At 33.8% G+C, this 17706-nt stretch overlaps 1 protein-coding gene across 4 annotated transcripts in view; it reads left to right on the plus strand.

Moving 5' to 3' along the window:
* YTHDC1 (YTH N6-methyladenosine RNA binding protein C1) overlaps positions 1-17706 on the plus strand; it is a 34444-nt gene that overhangs the window by 13105 nt on the left and 3633 nt on the right. The window contains exons 5-15 of one of the 4 annotated variants that reach the window (XM_037530775.2): positions 3873-3962; positions 4436-4489; positions 5047-5141; positions 6596-6704; positions 6787-6904; positions 11541-11625; positions 12577-12743; positions 15559-15641; positions 16583-16619; positions 16716-16755; positions 16864-16926. In XM_037530775.2, coding sequence (XP_037386672.1) covers positions 3873-3962; positions 4436-4489; positions 5047-5141; positions 6596-6704; positions 6787-6904; positions 11541-11625; positions 12577-12743; positions 15559-15641; positions 16583-16619; positions 16716-16755; positions 16864-16926 — 941 coding nt within the window. Of the gene's footprint in view, positions 1-3872; positions 3963-4435; positions 4490-5046; positions 5142-6595; positions 6705-6786; positions 6905-11540; positions 11626-12576; positions 12744-15558; positions 15642-16582; positions 16620-16691; positions 16756-16863; positions 16927-17706 lie in introns of all 4 variants that reach the window. The other 3 variants (XM_037530774.2, XM_054687838.1, XM_037530776.2) reach the window with 3 other exon arrangements.

A 17706-nucleotide genomic window follows, 5' to 3' on the forward strand; every position in this document is an offset into this window, starting at 1 on the left:
AATGTATTTCAGGTTTTAATCTTAATCAGTTCTTATATTTTCATACCAGTCAGCAATAGTTTAAACACTGATGCACTTGAAATACATTCTTATGGTACCTATTCGGTAGGTATTACAATGTCAGTTAAAGTGCTTCTAGGTTTCCATCATGTGGTAACAGAAATCAAAGCAACCTCTTTTCTCTTGGGAGCACAAATTCCTTGCAATTCTGTTGTAAGTCAACCTGTACATTGACTTAGGCAGCCATGTGGGTTAGCTCCCTGCCTGGGGATTGAAATCATGCCTCAGTGGCTGGTGATAGATTGATAGTGCTGAGACTTTAACCCCTGCACCACTAGGAAGACCCTGTTGAAGCCATTTTCTCGGTAATAGTGTAGATGAAAGAACAAATGATCAGATGTTTTCTAGTGATTGACAACAGAAGTGCTTTCAATCTTTTGCTCATTGGAGTTCTGGATTTGGGATTTGGAAGCACGTTTAAGAGTTGAACTGAATAGTTAAGCAACTGGGTTTGATGTAACAACTTGTGTAATCTAATTCTACAACTCCCATTTTTGCAAAATGATGTTTTCATATCTTCTATAATTTTTAGTAATAAAAAACCAGTTTGTTTTGGCAGTATGGATGATTGTTCAATTATTGTGGAGACTGTGTGACACATCCGTAGGGGAGGGAATATCTCATCAAAACTTAGTAGAAGAGATTCATTATTTTAGAAGACCTATCTAGAACCCTTTTCTTTCTGAAGGAAAATTTTGTGGACTTTCCTTGAAAGAACCCTTTTGGTGGAACATGCTTTAGAGACTGTTTAGTATGCAGGAAATTATTTTTATCAGACTTAAGAATCGCTTCATTAGATGATGTCAGTTTGTCAATTTTTAAAAACAAGAGGATCACACTTTAGTTTCTGAGGCATGATTTCTAGATTATAGTTTATTTTACCTTATCCTTAGACTTTTCAGTAACTTCCTTGCGAGAACAACACTTTGGTAAGGTTGAGAAAGATTTGTTATCTACAAAAAGATGAAAAATACTTGGAAATTTCTTGCAGCAATGCTAGATTAACATATAAAAACAGCTGGTAGGATGTTACCCTGTGCACCTATTGTCTTTTTTGCATTATCCTAGGAAGGAATCCTTTTTTAGCATTTTTTTTTTTTATTTTTTTTTATAGAGGCATGTTTTATTTATTTATTTGTTTGTTTGTTTATTTTGTTTATACATGCACTGGGTACAGTCAGAAGCACGGGAGGGTGAGAGAATTCACCAGAGCCAGAGCGGGGAGCAGAGCAGGCAGAAGGACCGAAGTACACTGCTGAGGGGAGCAGCGGGCGGCAGGAGAGGTCTGCGCTCCATGTGGGATCCTCCTCAGGTGGCCGGGGAGCAGCCGGGGATCGAACCGGCGCCGCAGAGGCCGCCAGCAGCTTCGCAACCCAGCGCTCAACTGCTGTGCCACCGGGGAGGCCCCTTTTTTAGCATTTTGAATCAAAGTATTGTGTTTAAATAGCAGCATGGTATAAATGTTCTTGGTGATCAAGTCATACTGTTTAACTCTTTTATAATCAGAGAAAAATTGAAAAATTAAAATGCTGCACATTTAAAAAAATTTTTTTTAATGTATACATGAACTGGGGTGTAGGCCAGAGGTAAAAGGGGGGTTGAGAGAGAAAGAGGGGAACAGAACAGGCAGATCTACTGAAATATACTTCTGAGGAGAGGGAGCAGGAGAGGTCTGCTTTACCTTGTGGGTTAGCTCCCTGGCCTCAGATCAAACAAACTCAGGTTGCAGTTGCTGGCAATAGCTTTCTAGTGCTGAGACTTAACCCATTGTGCCACCAGGGAGGCCCCAATACCAAAAATTTTGAAAGAAAAAACTAAACCATGATTTTTAAACAAGGCTTTATTTTTCTACTCTCTCATGGGGATGCAGTGATTCAGTGAAACCTTTTCCTATTCTGTGCCAAGCAATGTAATGTGTGGTCAGTGAACAAAACACTGTTTGAGAAAGAGATTTGGAATTAGATAAAACTTCCCATTTGGATGAGGTGCTCTCACTCATTTTATACTAAAGGACTTCACCTTACTTACTTGAAGTTTCAGGGTTTGTCCTGATGGAAAGGATTTTAAAACTTGAAGAATAGGTTCATTTTTCAGAGTCAGTAGGTCTGGAAATAAATGCTTTACTCTACAAGTGGTTATTTGAAATATTATGCTTTCATGGTTGCTAGCTTTAAACGGGCTCGACTTTCAATTGTGTGATATGCTTTTTTGTTCTTCCCTTTTCAGCTATAAGTCAAGAAAATCAGTATCATTTACAAGCTGTTTGTCACATCTATTTGGAGAAGCAGTTATTAATGTAAATTACAAGGGAAAGATGCTTAAAATAAAGGAAAAGAACTTAAGATGTTCTTGGAGTTTTCCATGTTTGAACTAGTTAGACCTAGAATCCCTTTTTTAAAAAATAGTAGTGAAATATCTTTTCTGTTCACTGAATAGAGGTAAAGATCAAGACTTGTCAGAGGACTTGTTCTTGAAAAAGTACGTTTGTGATTCTTGGAACTATGGTACTGTGTCCATGCTGTCTGAGCAGATCTCTAAGTTAAGATTTTCTTTTCCATCAATATGTAATGGTATTACATATCTCATGAACTTGTTAGGATTCAGGGAGAGAATGTATTTAGCAGTTTTAAAATAGTTATTTATGGGATCATTATATAATAGATTGTAGGCAAGTTCATTTGTTTTTTTGCTTTGTTATTTTTATAAATACAAGTATAAACATTTTCTTCCTTCATGTTCCTTCTTACCTCTTAGCTGAAAAGTAGAGGAGTTTATAATGGGGTAATTAAAATATCAATAGAGAGAGACAGGAGATCCTAATTCCTTCATATACATGCTTATGAAATTCCAGATTGAACTTGAAATGGTTCTCCCATCACAGGTATTATCTGCTGAAGATTCCAATCTTTTTTTATAGAAAAACACAGGAGAGGGCCTCCCCGGTGGTGCAAGGGGTTAATCTTAGCACTGTGAAGCTACCAGCAGCCACTGCAGCATGAGTTTGATCCCCTGCCACATGGTGCAGCAGACCTCTCCTGTCTCACCTGCTGCTCCCCTCAGCAGTGTATTTCAGTCAGTCTGCCTGTTTTGCTCCCCACTCTGTCTCTGGTGAAAGCCCCACCACCACCTCTGGTCTGCACCCCAGCTCTTGTATGCATCAATAAATAAAATAAATGTAAAAAAAAAAAAAGAAAAACATAGGATATCATTGAGGTTTTGGGGATAGATTTTAAATTTAATTTGAAAATAAAGAGCAGTAACTAAGAAGGAAATGGTCAAGAAGAGAAATTGAAGATAGAAAAACAAGTGGTTTTTTTTTCTTCCAGTTGAAAAACTTTGGGTGTGGTAGTGGTTCATCAAACATCTAAGATAGAATTGGAATTGGAATTATGATGAATTACAGTATAATTATGAAAAACATGCATGAGGGGTATCCTGGAGCATTAAAGACAACATAAATTTAAATTTCCAATAAAAGTTTCATTTGTTCTGCAAATTTTATTCCCCCCTTATTGGAAAACTTATTTCAGACTGCCTTTACAATATATAGGAAGAGCATTTCTCACTCATATCCATGTGTTTTTATTTTGCTGAAATTAATGGTGGAAACGACAGAATGTCCTTATGGTTTTTGAACATTATCTTTGACTGGAATACCTTCTTTTAGGAAAACTGATCATGAGAGATTAGCAATGATTAGTATCTAAGGATTATGCAAAAAAACCAGACACACGGGAATGCTAATTATTGATTACCTATACTTACAATTACGATGTTTTAAAGAGTCTTACTTGAATTTTTTTTTTTTTTAGATGAGAAAAAGAAGGAAAGGAAGAGAGCTAGAGGCATATCTCCAATTGTATTTGATAGAAGTGGAAGCTCAGCATCAGAGTCATATGCAGGTATCCTCATTTTGCTTTTATTTGTGATCATATCTGACTGATCCTAATGTAATCTGTAGAAAGTGTGTGGAGGCTGTAGTTTAGTGTGAACTTGTTTATGTCCATTAGTACTGATTTTTGGCATGTTCAGTGTAATAATTCTAGAGGAACCTAAGCCTTTTCTTATTATTTTAATCCTGTTCTGTTAACTGCTTAAGTGGAATTTCACTTTTTTTTTTTCTTGGAAGATGATGATTCAGTGACTAGTTTTCTGAGTGGGAAACTGTTCAAATATACATATTTTTAAAACAAAATACCAAACAACCCAAAAAGCAAAACACTCGTACACATTGAGAAGTATATTTTTTTGTGTGTGTGTGGGTGAGCCAGGAAGAATAATGTCTTGAATGAGAACTTTATGTGACAAGACTGTAGAAATTTTGTCTTATCTCTATTAAAGCTCAATCTGAACAATGTACTTTGGCTAAATACAGGTTCAGAAAAGAAGCATGAGAAATTATCATCTTCCGTTCGTGCTGTCCGAAAAGGTATCATTTAAATTTGAAATTGTTTTCATTGCATGCTACATAAAGTCATTGTTTTGCCTTATTGGTTCACCATTAATAGTTGGCTCTAATGTAGTAATGTTCTGATATATTGTTACATTAATGAAAAAACAAATAATACAGGCCCACAGAGACACCTCAATGTTAACTTCTTAACTGCTTTGCTGAAAATCACTAGCAAACATGTGAGGATATTTTAGTTGGACACAGTAGATATTACATATTTTTGAATAGGATCTATTACCGGTCTTTTGATGAATAATCTCATAAAATAAATCTTTAATCTTGTAGCGATTTTCATACTTAAATGTGGCTCTGATATATCAGAACATCACTAGATTAGGTTTACCTTCTTGCAGAATGCTGGTGTCTTTTCTTAGCTTTATTACATGTTGTGGCTTAGCTTTCCAGGTTGAAAGGGTGCTTAAGAATTATAAAAGTTTAGCTGGGTGTGGAGGGTTAATTTCAGTTAATACAGTTAACATGCTTTTATGTGATAATGGCCTCTGGGTTAATCAATGTGGATTTCTTTTTTTCAGATCAAACCAGTAAACTCAAATATGTTCTACAGGATGCAAGATTTTTTCTCATAAAGAGTAACAACCATGAGAATGTGTCTCTTGCCAAAGCTAAGGTATTAGCATCAGTTCTCTTGAAACTACCCTAATCTTGAATAACTTAAATGGGAAAGTAGACTTTTAATATCTCATAGTGTAAGATACTGTAATTTTCATTGGAGCTTCAAAAATCCATGGCTCCATTGCCAGTCAGGTCTTTTTGTGACTGAGTAGGCAACCTCAGTCATAATAGTCATTTACATTTTAAGTCTTTGAAAGACTTAAAGACTTAAAAGATGGTAATAGAAGCAAAAATATTTGATACTGAAGAATTTATGTATCTTACAGTGTGAAAGATATATTTCTGTTGATTTTTATGTTCCTATATTCTACTAACATTTTTAAAAAAATTTCTTTAAGCATTTTTGTTTTTATTATTGCTTGTTTTGTATTTCGAAATATTTTTGAAAAGAAATCACTCCTTTATGGAGATTTTCTTTTATTTTCAAAAGTAAGGTCACAGGTTTAGAAGAAAAAGGGTATTACGTTAGCGAAAAGACCCAACTCAGGCTTTACAAAAGGTATATGGGGTTGCTGTGGGCTGTTTTAAGATAATTTTCTTTTTATTTTTTTGGTACCAAAATGTACTCATTTGTTATACTAGTTATTAAATATCTTTCTATTCTGGGTTTAAATGAGTAATGACATTTTCTACTGTTTCTCAGAAAGTTAAAACTGAAGTTAAAATTTTTCTAACCATACTTCTGTTGATGCTGGTGTTCTGTATTTCTAACTTAAGTAAAGAATTACCAGTCATGTTATTGATAGAAAGAACAACACACCAAATAGCGGTGTACTGGAAATTCATTCTGTTCTTCAGCTGGAATGGATTTAGGCAGAAGATAATAAAGCATTTAGTGTGACTGTATCTAGTTTGTATGAGTAGGTTGAGCTGAGTAAGTCTTTTACTCTTCATTGAAGATACTGATTTGAAAAATTGATTAAAACATTCAGAAGTAAATAACTTGTTTCAGCTCTACATAAAACACAGACCTCTGGTCAAATTATTGATACATAAAAATCTGGACTTAAAAGAGAAACAGAAATGCTAGGATCTTGACAGAAAAATCTTTCACATGCAACAATATTCTAGTAACAATTTTCATTTGACTAGGTACAGTTTTTAATTATGAAGAAAAATATAACGCTGTAATTCACCTTCAAACAACATGTTTTATCACAGTGAATGGTTGTGATATTAAAATAATGTCTAGCCCATAAGATTTGAACATTCCCCCATGTGTTTACTAGTTGTTTTGATGATTTTGTTAATGTTGGTTAAGATTTCCCATATTTTTCCTTGGTTTTTATTAACATTATTTTGGTAACAATAAATAAGATCTTTTATCATTATAGTTTACATGAGTTTAAAGTACAGACGATGTCAGTAGCCTTGGTATTTTGCACATATAATTGGAAACATAAAAGATTCCATTAATTTCAACTTGTAATCTTTACATTATTTGTATAGGGTGTGTGGTCTACATTGCCTGTAAATGAGAAGAAATTAAATGCTGCATTCAGATCTGCAAGAAGTGTTATCTTAATATTTTCTGTCAGAGAGAGTGGAAAATTTCAAGGTAAGAATAAACATAATGTGACTACCTAAGAAACATTACTTATGTTAGCATCTATATATTATGTTGTATTTGATTCCCTTAGGATTTGCAAGACTTTCTTCTGAATCACATCATGGAGGATCTCCTATACACTGGGTGCTTCCAGCAGGAATGAACGCTAAAATGCTGGGTGGTGTTTTTAAAATTGACTGGATTTGCAGGTAAATTAGGCACTTTAGTGTAGTTGTCTTGTTTTTGAATGGGTTATCAGTTGTGAATAAGGTTAAAACCCCACGGTTTTAATATTTTGTCTGATCATAGTTCTCTCTCTCTGTTTTTTTTTTTTTTGGTATCATTCCTAGACTGATTTGGATCCATAAAATTTAACAATGTTGAAATAAAAGTAAAGTCACTATACTTAAATTCTACATTCTTTCTTACTATCTCTATAAGAGAGGCTGAAAAGAGGAAAGATTTATTTTTAGTCCAGAGTTTTATGTATTTCATTTATTCTCTGTATTAGTAATATACTAGTACATTTTCCACAAATTAGAAAACTACTTAAAATGCTTTCTTGTTTATCTCCATAATTTTAGTTGACATTTTTTGAAGTAGTTAATTTTGCACACTGAATTAATATTGTCATAATATCCTTACTGAATGATGGCACATAAAAAGTTAATTATTTAAATGAAGTCTACATGACATGCATACATCTATTTAGTTAAATAAAAATTGCCTGAAAGGGCAAAACAATTGTTTTTTGCAAGTTTATAAGTTGACATTGACACTGGTTTTTTACTGGGATGGAGGAATTAGATTAGAATATGAATGAAAAATGGTATTGATATATTCAGGAGGGCATAGTAGCACATGGAACAGCTTGGAAACACAAACTACTGGGAAATCTGAGGAGAGGTTAAACTTTAATAGACAGCGAGAAACTATAAAGATACATCGGCAGTGATAACAGTGAAAATGGGTATTAGTTTGATTTTTAATGTTAGCAAAAAGCCCATCTTTTAAGATAATTTTAAAATTATTAAATATTTATGCCTGCAGATAAATGATCATTACTCATCGCTTTGTTTTCTATAAGGTTATATTCAAGGCAATCTAAATTTACCCGTATTGAAAATTGGTTACATAAATTTGGTTTGTCACTCAAATATATTTCAAAGAAATAGTTGTCCATCTAACATGAAAAGATATAGCATATAAAAAATACATAATTATAGTGCTCGAACTGTATGTGATACTCCATTGCACCCTACTCCATTGCATCCAGAATTTTAAAATAAAAATTTATGGTTTTTTAGAAATTCAAGTTGTGATTGTCATTAAATTTAATCAAGATTGTAAAACTTAAAATCTCGTGGCAGTTTATAGGGAAAACAAGATGCTGAGTATTTCTTAAAGAATCTTTAATTATTTTTTGAATGGATAACAGATTGTGAAGGCCTAAGATGAAATTTTGGTTTATGGTTTTATGATTAGGAATATGTCGTTAGAAAATATTTGGAGATGATAAGAATAGGAGAAAAAATAACTGTCTATTTTCAGATTGGGTGCAACAAACTTTGTTTTGAATGTTACTTGTTTCTTAACTTTCATTTTCACAATATTGATAAGAAAGTTTTCTTAGTTTTAAAAGATGGGGTTAATTTATTTATAGATTATACTTTTTATTCTTCAAAACTTAACTCTTATTGTTGGAAATGTATATAGCCACAGAAGAGGTAAAAACCCAAATTGTCCATTTACTTTGCAAAACTGTAGATAAATATTTTATTGTTTTACCTAGAAAGAACAGGCTTAAATTTAAAAACTAGAATTTTTTAAATAAACATGTTGAAAGGTAATTTTATACTTGTTTATTATTAATTTTTCCTTGGGTAAGTCACATCAAATGTCTCTCTAATCTAGTTAGAATAAATGCCACCAACAAATAAGTTTTCTGTGTAAGAATTAAGTTAATAGAATTAGATAAATTAAATTAATAAATATAAACACCAAGGGTATTCCTGTCAGTAACAGCCATAAGTAATCTTTATGAAGTTCAAGTATGGTAGTTATTAGACTTTTTATTTAAACACTTTGGATTTAATATTAACTAAGTGTAAGTTCCTTTTTTTAAAGATTTGTTTTTATTTATGCATACAAGAATAGGGGTATAGGCCTGAGGTGCGGGGGGTGGAGAGGATTCATCAGAGACAGAGTGGGGAGCAGAACAGGCAGACTGATTGAAATACACTGCCCAGGAGAGCAGCGGGTGAGACAGGAAAGGTCTCCTGCACCATGTGGGTTAGCTCCCTCACCAGGGATAAAACTCAGGCCACAGTGGCTGGCAGCAGCTTGGTAGTGCTGAGACTAAGCCACCATGGAGACCGTATACGTAAATTTCTTTAGGTGTGATCTCTGTGTCACCTGTATCTGCTTGTTAATATGCAGGCTCCTTAGACCAACCTCAAACCTGTTCAGTCTCTCATGGCTCAGATATTTCGTAGGCACACTGAAGTTGAAGAAATGATGACATCTCTTAGCAGGTAGAAGAGGAAGCTTAACAAGTGCCTTAAGTTGCCACTGAGAGTCCATTCAAAATAAGACCAAAATGTCATTCATCCAGAATTAAAATTACTCACTTTATTTTATGTTCACCCCATTTATATCCATTCTAATTGACCCATTTTTCTTTCAGAATTTCTCCTCTTACTCATTTTAACTTTAATAGCCAAACCATTGTCTAGCACAGAGCCTCTGTACAGTTTTATATTCTTTTGCCTCATTTACCAAGCTTTAAATCAGAATCACTCCTTGTTCTCTAGTACTCACAGTAAAGATGTCATCCTTCATTACACACGTCTGCTTAAAAGGTGTAGCTGTTAGGATCTCTGTTCATAATTGCTGATGACCATGGACCTGAAATTTCTCTTAACTTATTCTGAGCACTGTTTTGCCTCAAGGCTCACTCATGGTTCTCTGTATATTACGTATACTTACCAGTTTGTCAAAAAAAAAAGTGGGCATATGTCTCTCGAATTTAGTTAGAACGAATGCTACCAACAAATCTCAACCCCAAGTGAACTCAGCCAGCTTGACATGCCTTTCTTTTGGACTTCAGTTATTCCATTGTTAATATTTAAATAAGTGATGGTTCTCTGCAATAATAGTTTGTTACCTTCCTGTATATTGGTGGCTGTAGTTTATTTACTGTTCCTATAGCTGCTGCTTTCAAGCGACAATCTAAAAAGTATTCAACAAAATAACAAAAAAATTGTTAACTAAGAGATGTGCTTCTGGACTTGTTTTAGCTTATTGATAGTCTTTTTTTTTTTTTTTTTTTTTAACCTCTGACAGCCTGAAAAGGAAAAAAATAGTAATAGTGGTAATAGTAATAGTGGATATGTTCATTGCTCACTGCCCCCATATGTTCCTGTTCCTCCACTATTACAGAGCATTTCACTAATTTAATTTTAGATAAGCTTTTCTTTCTCAGTAAATGTCAAAATTTTGTCTCAAAATTTGAGCATTCAGTATTTATCTTTAAGAAGACTGTTAAAAGATTAGAATAAATGGTTATATAATTTACTTACTAGACCAGATTACTTATGTCTTCCATAAGCCTTTGCTTGAGATGTTTCATTGCTTCAGCTATAACCCTGCTTTAATTTCTCCTTACCTGTGATTATCCCAAGTCACTTTTCTTTCATATGTCATATGCCATTTATTCCAAGAAGCATTTTCTGATGATTTTTCTCCCCCCCCCCAATAGATGTGACTGTCTTCATTAAAAACAAAATTTCTGTGTTCTATTATGGTACTCATTCTTTTACAGAATAATTGTGTGCGTGTGTATGTTCTTTGACAGCTGTGGAAGAAAGTTTGGGAATACAAATTACTTTTTGTTTTACTCATCTTATGTCCTTTGAACAGTTTTACTTATAGATAAAATAAATAGTTGCTTAATTAAAGTGTTTGCTTAATTTGGTATTACCCATTTTATTTGCAAATAGATAAAATCTTATCAAATGTTACTAATTTCTGATCATTTCTTTACAAGTACCAATTATACATGTCTTGTTTGCATTCAGTGTTGTGGTAGGTTGATAAAAACTATTACACTACAGACTATTTTTTTGACGTTTGATGAGATTATTTTGCTCTCACACTAGAGTTAGGTTTGTGTTTAAATTATATAGCTCTTGCTGCGCTATAGTTTAAGTGGTGGATTTAACTAGTACAAAAATACAAATTTATAGGTTAGTTTTTGTATTGTCAACTCTGGTGGGAAATACTGCTTGCTGAATGATGTAGGACATTTGAATCTGGGAAAGCGTGAAGCAGTGATAGGGGACACTATCACTTTAATTTGGTAATAACAGCCTGGTAAAGATTCTGCTTTTTCTTGATCAGTTAATATAAAATTCATTCTTTGAATATATAGAAACAAGATGTATTGTTTTGTGTTATTTCATTTGCAAACTACTTAAATTACTATGAAGTAGGTGGTGATACCCTTGTTTATGAGATGAAAAAACTAAGGCTCAGAGATGTTGAGAGAGTGAGTGGAAATTTAAACCCCAAACTTGGTTTCCACGCCTGTATTCTTAAGCACTATACTACTTAGTTTTTTTTTTTTCCTTTTCTTTTTTTTGGGGGGTGGGGAATACTTTAGGGAATATGAAAGAATAATCACTAAAGGGGTTCTTCCATGGAGAAAAAGCCCTACCAGTTTATGTGATTCTTCACATTTTAGTCACATTTAAATCATGAGTAACAGGAATTCACTACTGAAGGTAGTGTATAAGGTTTAAATGATTCTGCAAAAGAATGTAATGGATATTACTTTGTATTTAGGCGTGAATTACCCTTCACTAAGTCAGCTCATCTCACCAATCCTTGGAATGAACATAAGCCAGTAAAGATTGGACGTGATGGACAGGTTTGTTGCTTTAATTGCTTCTTTGAAAAATGCACACATTTTAATCAGTCCTTTTGGAGATCTTTATGGAAGCACATCGTAATAGCAATTTCTGACAATTTGTGTGAAGATTAAGGAAAAATTTTCTTTATGGTTTATGATTATTGCAATTAAGGCTGATTTACACAACATCTGCATTGTTGAAAGATAGCTTCATATGATTTTAATACGATGAAAGGGAAGAAATTTGAATAAAATTGGTTTTAAATGGTTTTTTCATTAAATTATTGCTGTTTGATGGAGTCTGCACTTTTATTTACATCTTTGGTAAAGTCTTAAATGAAGCGTTATGAGATCAGTATGTATACTCAGATTTTCAAGCCTGCAAATGAAATTAAGTGCAGTGATTTAAAATAAACCCAGCCCTTTGACCATTGTAGTTTCTATATGTACTTTTCATTTCTCATATGTGAAAATGTTGGTAAACTTTAATCTTAATTTTAAAGTCTGTACGTGATGAGTTTGCCTTTGTAGTTGTTATAACACATTAAAGTCAGTGCATTTAACAGCCCATAATTATTAAAGTTGTTGGCACACTCTAGCATGTTTTTCGTTTACTATTTAAGATTGATGACTTTGTCCTGTAATTTTTATATTTTGCACAAAGAAGTACTCCTTTGCAGAGGGCAATTGTCAGATTTTAAGCAACTGCATTTGTGTGTTTAACATGGGAGATTCTACAATTAGTTTTTAAAAATCCATGCATAGCTATTTTAAGTAAATACATGAAACATTTTTTGGAAGGTTATTTCCAAAACTAATTGGGAAAGTTTATTGGAATCCCATGTTATTGTCAACTTTGGGAAAAAAGCCTTCAAATGAGGCTTGTTTTGTTCTTGTATACAGGAAAATGCAAGTATGGTCAAAATTTTTCCTGTTTTCATCTTGTAAATTACTGATTTCCTATTTTAGGAAATTGAACTGGAATGTGGAACGCAGCTTTGTCTTCTATTTCCTCCTGATGAAAGTATTGACTTGTATCAGGTCATTCATAAAATGCGTCACAAGAGAAGAATGCATTCTCAGCCCCGATCAAGAGGACGTCCATCCCGTCGAGAACCAGTCCGGGATGTGGGAAGGTTAGAAACGTTCTTTGGACTGATAATAGGCACATGTATCAGAATAACATGATGGAGGAATATGATTCGTCAAAAGTTTGTCCTGCGGTAAAGAAGAAAGAGAAAATCCTCAAATCAAGCTGCATGGACTAGTTTGTGGCTTCATTGAGGATTTCACATGGTCACCTTGGTCTGAGTCATTTTTCAAGAGGAAAATGGGGATCTTTCCTTATGCAAAAAAATTTATTTGCTAAAGAGCAATAACCAGTTTAGATTAGATAATATTCCAGTAATGCAATGTATACAGTTGAAATGAGGTAGGCATTTGTTGCTAAGAACAGGCTAGAATGGAGGAAGAGAAGGAAGTCTTTATTTGCAAAAATTGTTAATACTTTGTAAAAAGCCTTTTTTTTCAGGTGTGTCTCTGGATAAGCCTTATCAGATATGGGACTTTTATAAAGGATCACTAATGTTTTTTCAGAAGATGACGCCTCATTTAGAGGATAAAATATTTTAAGTTATTTTGATATTCAAGAGGAGCATTACTGGGACTATTCAAATTTTATCACCGTGATGTGTTAACCCCATTGCCAAATATTCTCTAACATGTACCCAGTGAATTCACACATCTTGCTGAGCTGAAAACAATAGGTTCTTTCCAGAGGTGATCAAGTGGCCCTGGGAGACCCGGCAACAAACCAAAAAGAAGGGCTGTTGCTGTGTCTGTTTACAACTTTTCCAGATGCTGGCAGTACCTGTGGACTTAAAGTGTTTTTTAGAGGATCGCCATGGTTATTGATCACTACTTTATGAACTAAACAGCATTTTCCAGGAAAAGGGGGTCTAACTTGTTACAGAATTGGAGAAGTCTTTGCAAAGGACTGATTTAAGCCCTTCTATCCAACACCTTCCCCCTGTATAGATTTGCGTACAGCTAAATCTAAAATATTCTGCTAAAGACTTGGATGTCTGGTTGATGGGATGAAACCTTTGGTTAAGTTTCCTTTTGGTGGAAACATCCTGTGGTAGGTACAGATAATCCAACCAAGAGTCCCCATTTCTTTGAGCTTATCAAGGACACTGTCGAGTAGGTAGGAGGAAACCTGGCAGAGCCCCCTTATTTTTGGCCTAAAAGGACTGAGCACCAAGATGTCTTTTGAAGTTTTAAGCTAAGAGGTTTCCAGTGCAATACAGTATATACAAGTGAAGTTTTTACCTCAGTTTTGCAATGGACTGCAAACTATACTTATTACACCACTACACCTTCTCTCAAGCCTGCCAGGGCCTCCATATATGTATGTGGCTTACAACTTAAAGACAGTAGTTGGACTACTGTATGAACTGTTACTATCATGTTTTATACCGGTCGTAAATGCACTCCCCAAACTACAAGAAAGCGGTATGTTTATTTTTTAAACCAGCTTTTAACTTTAGTCTTATTTATTGTAGATGCAACTGTTTCTATTCTGTTGGGGGCGGGGGTGTTGGGGTTATTACACTTTGCAGTATGAGTAAACTTCTGTTACAAAAGTTAATGAGTGGTTGATACTCTGAAAAAATAGCTGGAAAACTAGTGATACCAGGTTATTACAGAGATTTTTATCTGACATCAAGGGGAAAAGATATTATCTAAAAACTTGGATTTAAAAAAATTGTGTAGCTCTTTATTAAATGCTAAGTGAAATGAAGTGTATTTAATGATGTATTAAATTAACCCTTGAGGTTTATGGAAGACAGTAGAGAGCAGCCCTCTGCAGAGAGTAAAAATTCTTCTACCTTCTAGAGAATACACTTTGAACTCATTTGATGAACTCTGTTAAAACTCTCCCCTATTACTTGCCAGTTTTATTTTAAGACATTGTAGAGAAATCCCCTTAACTCCTAATGTTAAGTGTAGAATTTAGTTTTTCAAAGTATTAAGATTTTCAAACTTTACTGTAAAATCACTTTGAACAAATACCAAATTTTCTGTATGACCGTATGAAGAGTACAACTGTGCAAAGCAGAAGAAAAATACTTAAGAAATTTTTAATTTTTTTTTTTTTTTTTAATAGAGGCATGTTTATTTATTTATTTATTTGTTTGTTTGTTTTGTTTATACATGCACTGGGTACAGTCAGAAGCGCGGGAGGGTGAAAGAATTCACCAGAGCCAGAGTGGGGAGCAGAGCAGGCAGAAGGACCAAAGTACACTGCTGAGGGGAGCAGTGGGCGGCAGGAGAGGTCTGCGCGCCATGTGGGACCCTCCTCCGGTGGCTGGGGAGCAGCCGGGGATCGAACCAGCGCCACAGAGGCCGCGGGCAGCTTCGCAACCCAGCGCTCTACCGCTGCGCCACCTGGGAGGCCCCCTTAAGAAATTTTTAATTGTGTTTACTTACCCTAAAATGATATCAGTTGTTTTATAGAATAAGATTTAGAATTACCCTTTATGTATTAATAGAGACTTTCCCTGTTTTTTTCTTTCCTCCTGAGTGTGGAGATTTTGAGGTAATGTTTTGTTAAAACAGGGTAATTGATTTGAGGACAACTCACTTTTGTTTAGAATAAAAAATGTAATTATCTATTTTGAACCGATTACTCTTTGCTAGTCTAATATCAGGCCATGAGAATTAGAATGTTTCTGGCAATACATTTAAAATTGGTTTATAGTAATTAGATTTAATTATTTAAAGATAATTTAATTACTTAAAGATAATTTATTCACCAATATCTACGGTGTTATTTTGAAGGAAATAATGGGCTATTATTTGTTCTTATTTTTGTCAGAAATTCTTGCTTTTGCTGTTTGTTCTCCCAGCAGTTTTTGGTTTAATTTTTAATGTGTCTAATTTGTGTAGGCGTCGACCAGAAGATTATGATATTCATAACAGCAGAAAGAAACCAAGGATTGACTATGCCCCTGAGTTTCACCAGAGACCAGGTTAATATTTTATAATCCTGCAGATATTTGATTTAAAATTATTTAAAAATACACACACAGACAAAACTTGTGTTGTAATCGTATAGTTTTAAAAGTGAAGAAACATTAGGGCATGACTACTTGAACATTAGGAAATCATTTATAGTTCTCACTTAGTAGTTCCTGCAAACATGTTTTAAGATTAAATGTAGTTAGGGAAAGTAGTGCTCTTACCCGCTATTGTACTTTTTATTCCTAATGCTACGTAGCATTTCGCATGGTTTATAGCTTTGATTTGACAGAGGAATTATTCTATATTTTTCTAAGTAAAAATATTTTTAGAGAGGAGTGGGAAGTATTTGGCTTGTAATCTAAAAAGCAGCTTTTCATCAGTCTTGACGAAATAGAAAGGCAAACTCCTTGAGAAAAGATATTTAAATTAGAGATACACTTATAAAAATTAAACAGCGTGGAAATGGCCCTTTTATTTTAAGTGTATAGATTTCATTTTCGCAACTTTTACAGTTTTGTCTTTCTTGCCCTTAAATTTGCATTTTGAACAAGTGTGGTTGACTTGAATATGACTTGTTTATACTGGAAAGTGGTGAACATTTGTTATAAAGAAATCGTATTACAGTGTCCTTGAGATAATACCTCTGCCCTTACTTTCCTTATAGAGCAGAATGAAGAAAATTTCTATCTAGCTCGATTTGGGGTGTGTATTTAGAAGATCCATATTGAAAACCTCTCTAGCGGTTTATAATTCTGTAATACCAGTAAGTTACTTAGTTACTTCCTAGATTATCATGTTATCTGAGAAGAAAATCCGAAAACGGAATAATACAATAATAGCGTCATTATATTTCATGGGAAGAATTGAAATAAGTGGTAAGGAAGGCTTATTATGATGCCGGAATAAAAAATATAAATTTGATTTACTAAAATGCTTGATGTTTGAACAGGGTATTTAAAGGATCCACGATACCAGGAAGTAGACAGGTAAGTTGGGTTCACTCTTGCTTAGTTTTGAATTACATTCTTGGAACTAGTTTATGAATTACCTGAATTTAGTTTCACAAATCTTATTCCCAACAGACGATTTTCAGGAGTTCGCCGAGATGTGTTTTTAAATGGGGTAAGCAATTCATTTTATATGCTTAGTGTACACAAATCAGGATGTGATTTATTTTGTAGTTCCGGGTTTGATTTTATTTATTATTGACAATGTCATCTTTCATTTTAGTCCTACAATGATTATGTGAGGGAATTTCATAACATGGGACCACCACCACCTTGGCAAGGAATGGTTTGTATTATGTTTTTGCAAGTTACTTAACATCATTATATCTTTGCAAGTATTTTACTTGGGATTTGTTAATTACCTATTAAAACACTGAACTACACATTTTTTTCTGATAAGTAAATTGCATGCTGTTTTTAAAACTAAGAGAGTATTGAATGATTTGTGTTAATAGTACAGACCTAATTGGTAATTGTTACGGTTTATTATTATAATTAATAGCAGTGATTAGCTGTGTCTGAGTTCATATACCTTCCCTTCTCAACTCTTTGCCTTGGGCAAGCTTGATATATTTTTCTTTATTCTTGCTTATGAAACAGCATTTGTTACTTTTTGACTCATTAAACAAAATATTTAGTACCTACTCTGTGCAAGGGACTGTGCTTGCTCTTGTTTATACATGGGTAGATAGACATTATATATGACTTAAAAATCAAATTGGGAGTGGGTCAACATCTGATTGTTGAAAAGTGAAATTTGCAAAATATATGTAACATTTAATATAGTGCTTAATCCTAGTATTCAGTAAATTCTCTGTGTAAAATAAAGTTAATTAAACCCTGTTCTTACATTTAGCTGTATCATTTCTTTTAGAAAACTGGATCCTCTAGAGTATATTTTAAGGTATTGAGGATAGGTAAAGCTTTAATTTCCAAGAAGTTTGGAAGTTTAAATAGTTTAGTGTTTTCATCTTTTAAAAAAATTTTAGAAGCTGCCTGTAATGTGACCTATTCATCTGACTTTCATTTTACTTACAGTACTGTCTACAGATAGGTGAATTACAAG

The sequence above is a fragment of the Talpa occidentalis genome, unplaced genomic scaffold (assembly GCF_014898055.3).
Source record: "Talpa occidentalis isolate TD23 unplaced genomic scaffold, MPIMG_talOcc4v2.1 talOcc4.6, whole genome shotgun sequence".
In the NCBI taxonomy this organism is placed as follows: Eukaryota; Metazoa; Chordata; class Mammalia; order Eulipotyphla; family Talpidae; genus Talpa; species Talpa occidentalis.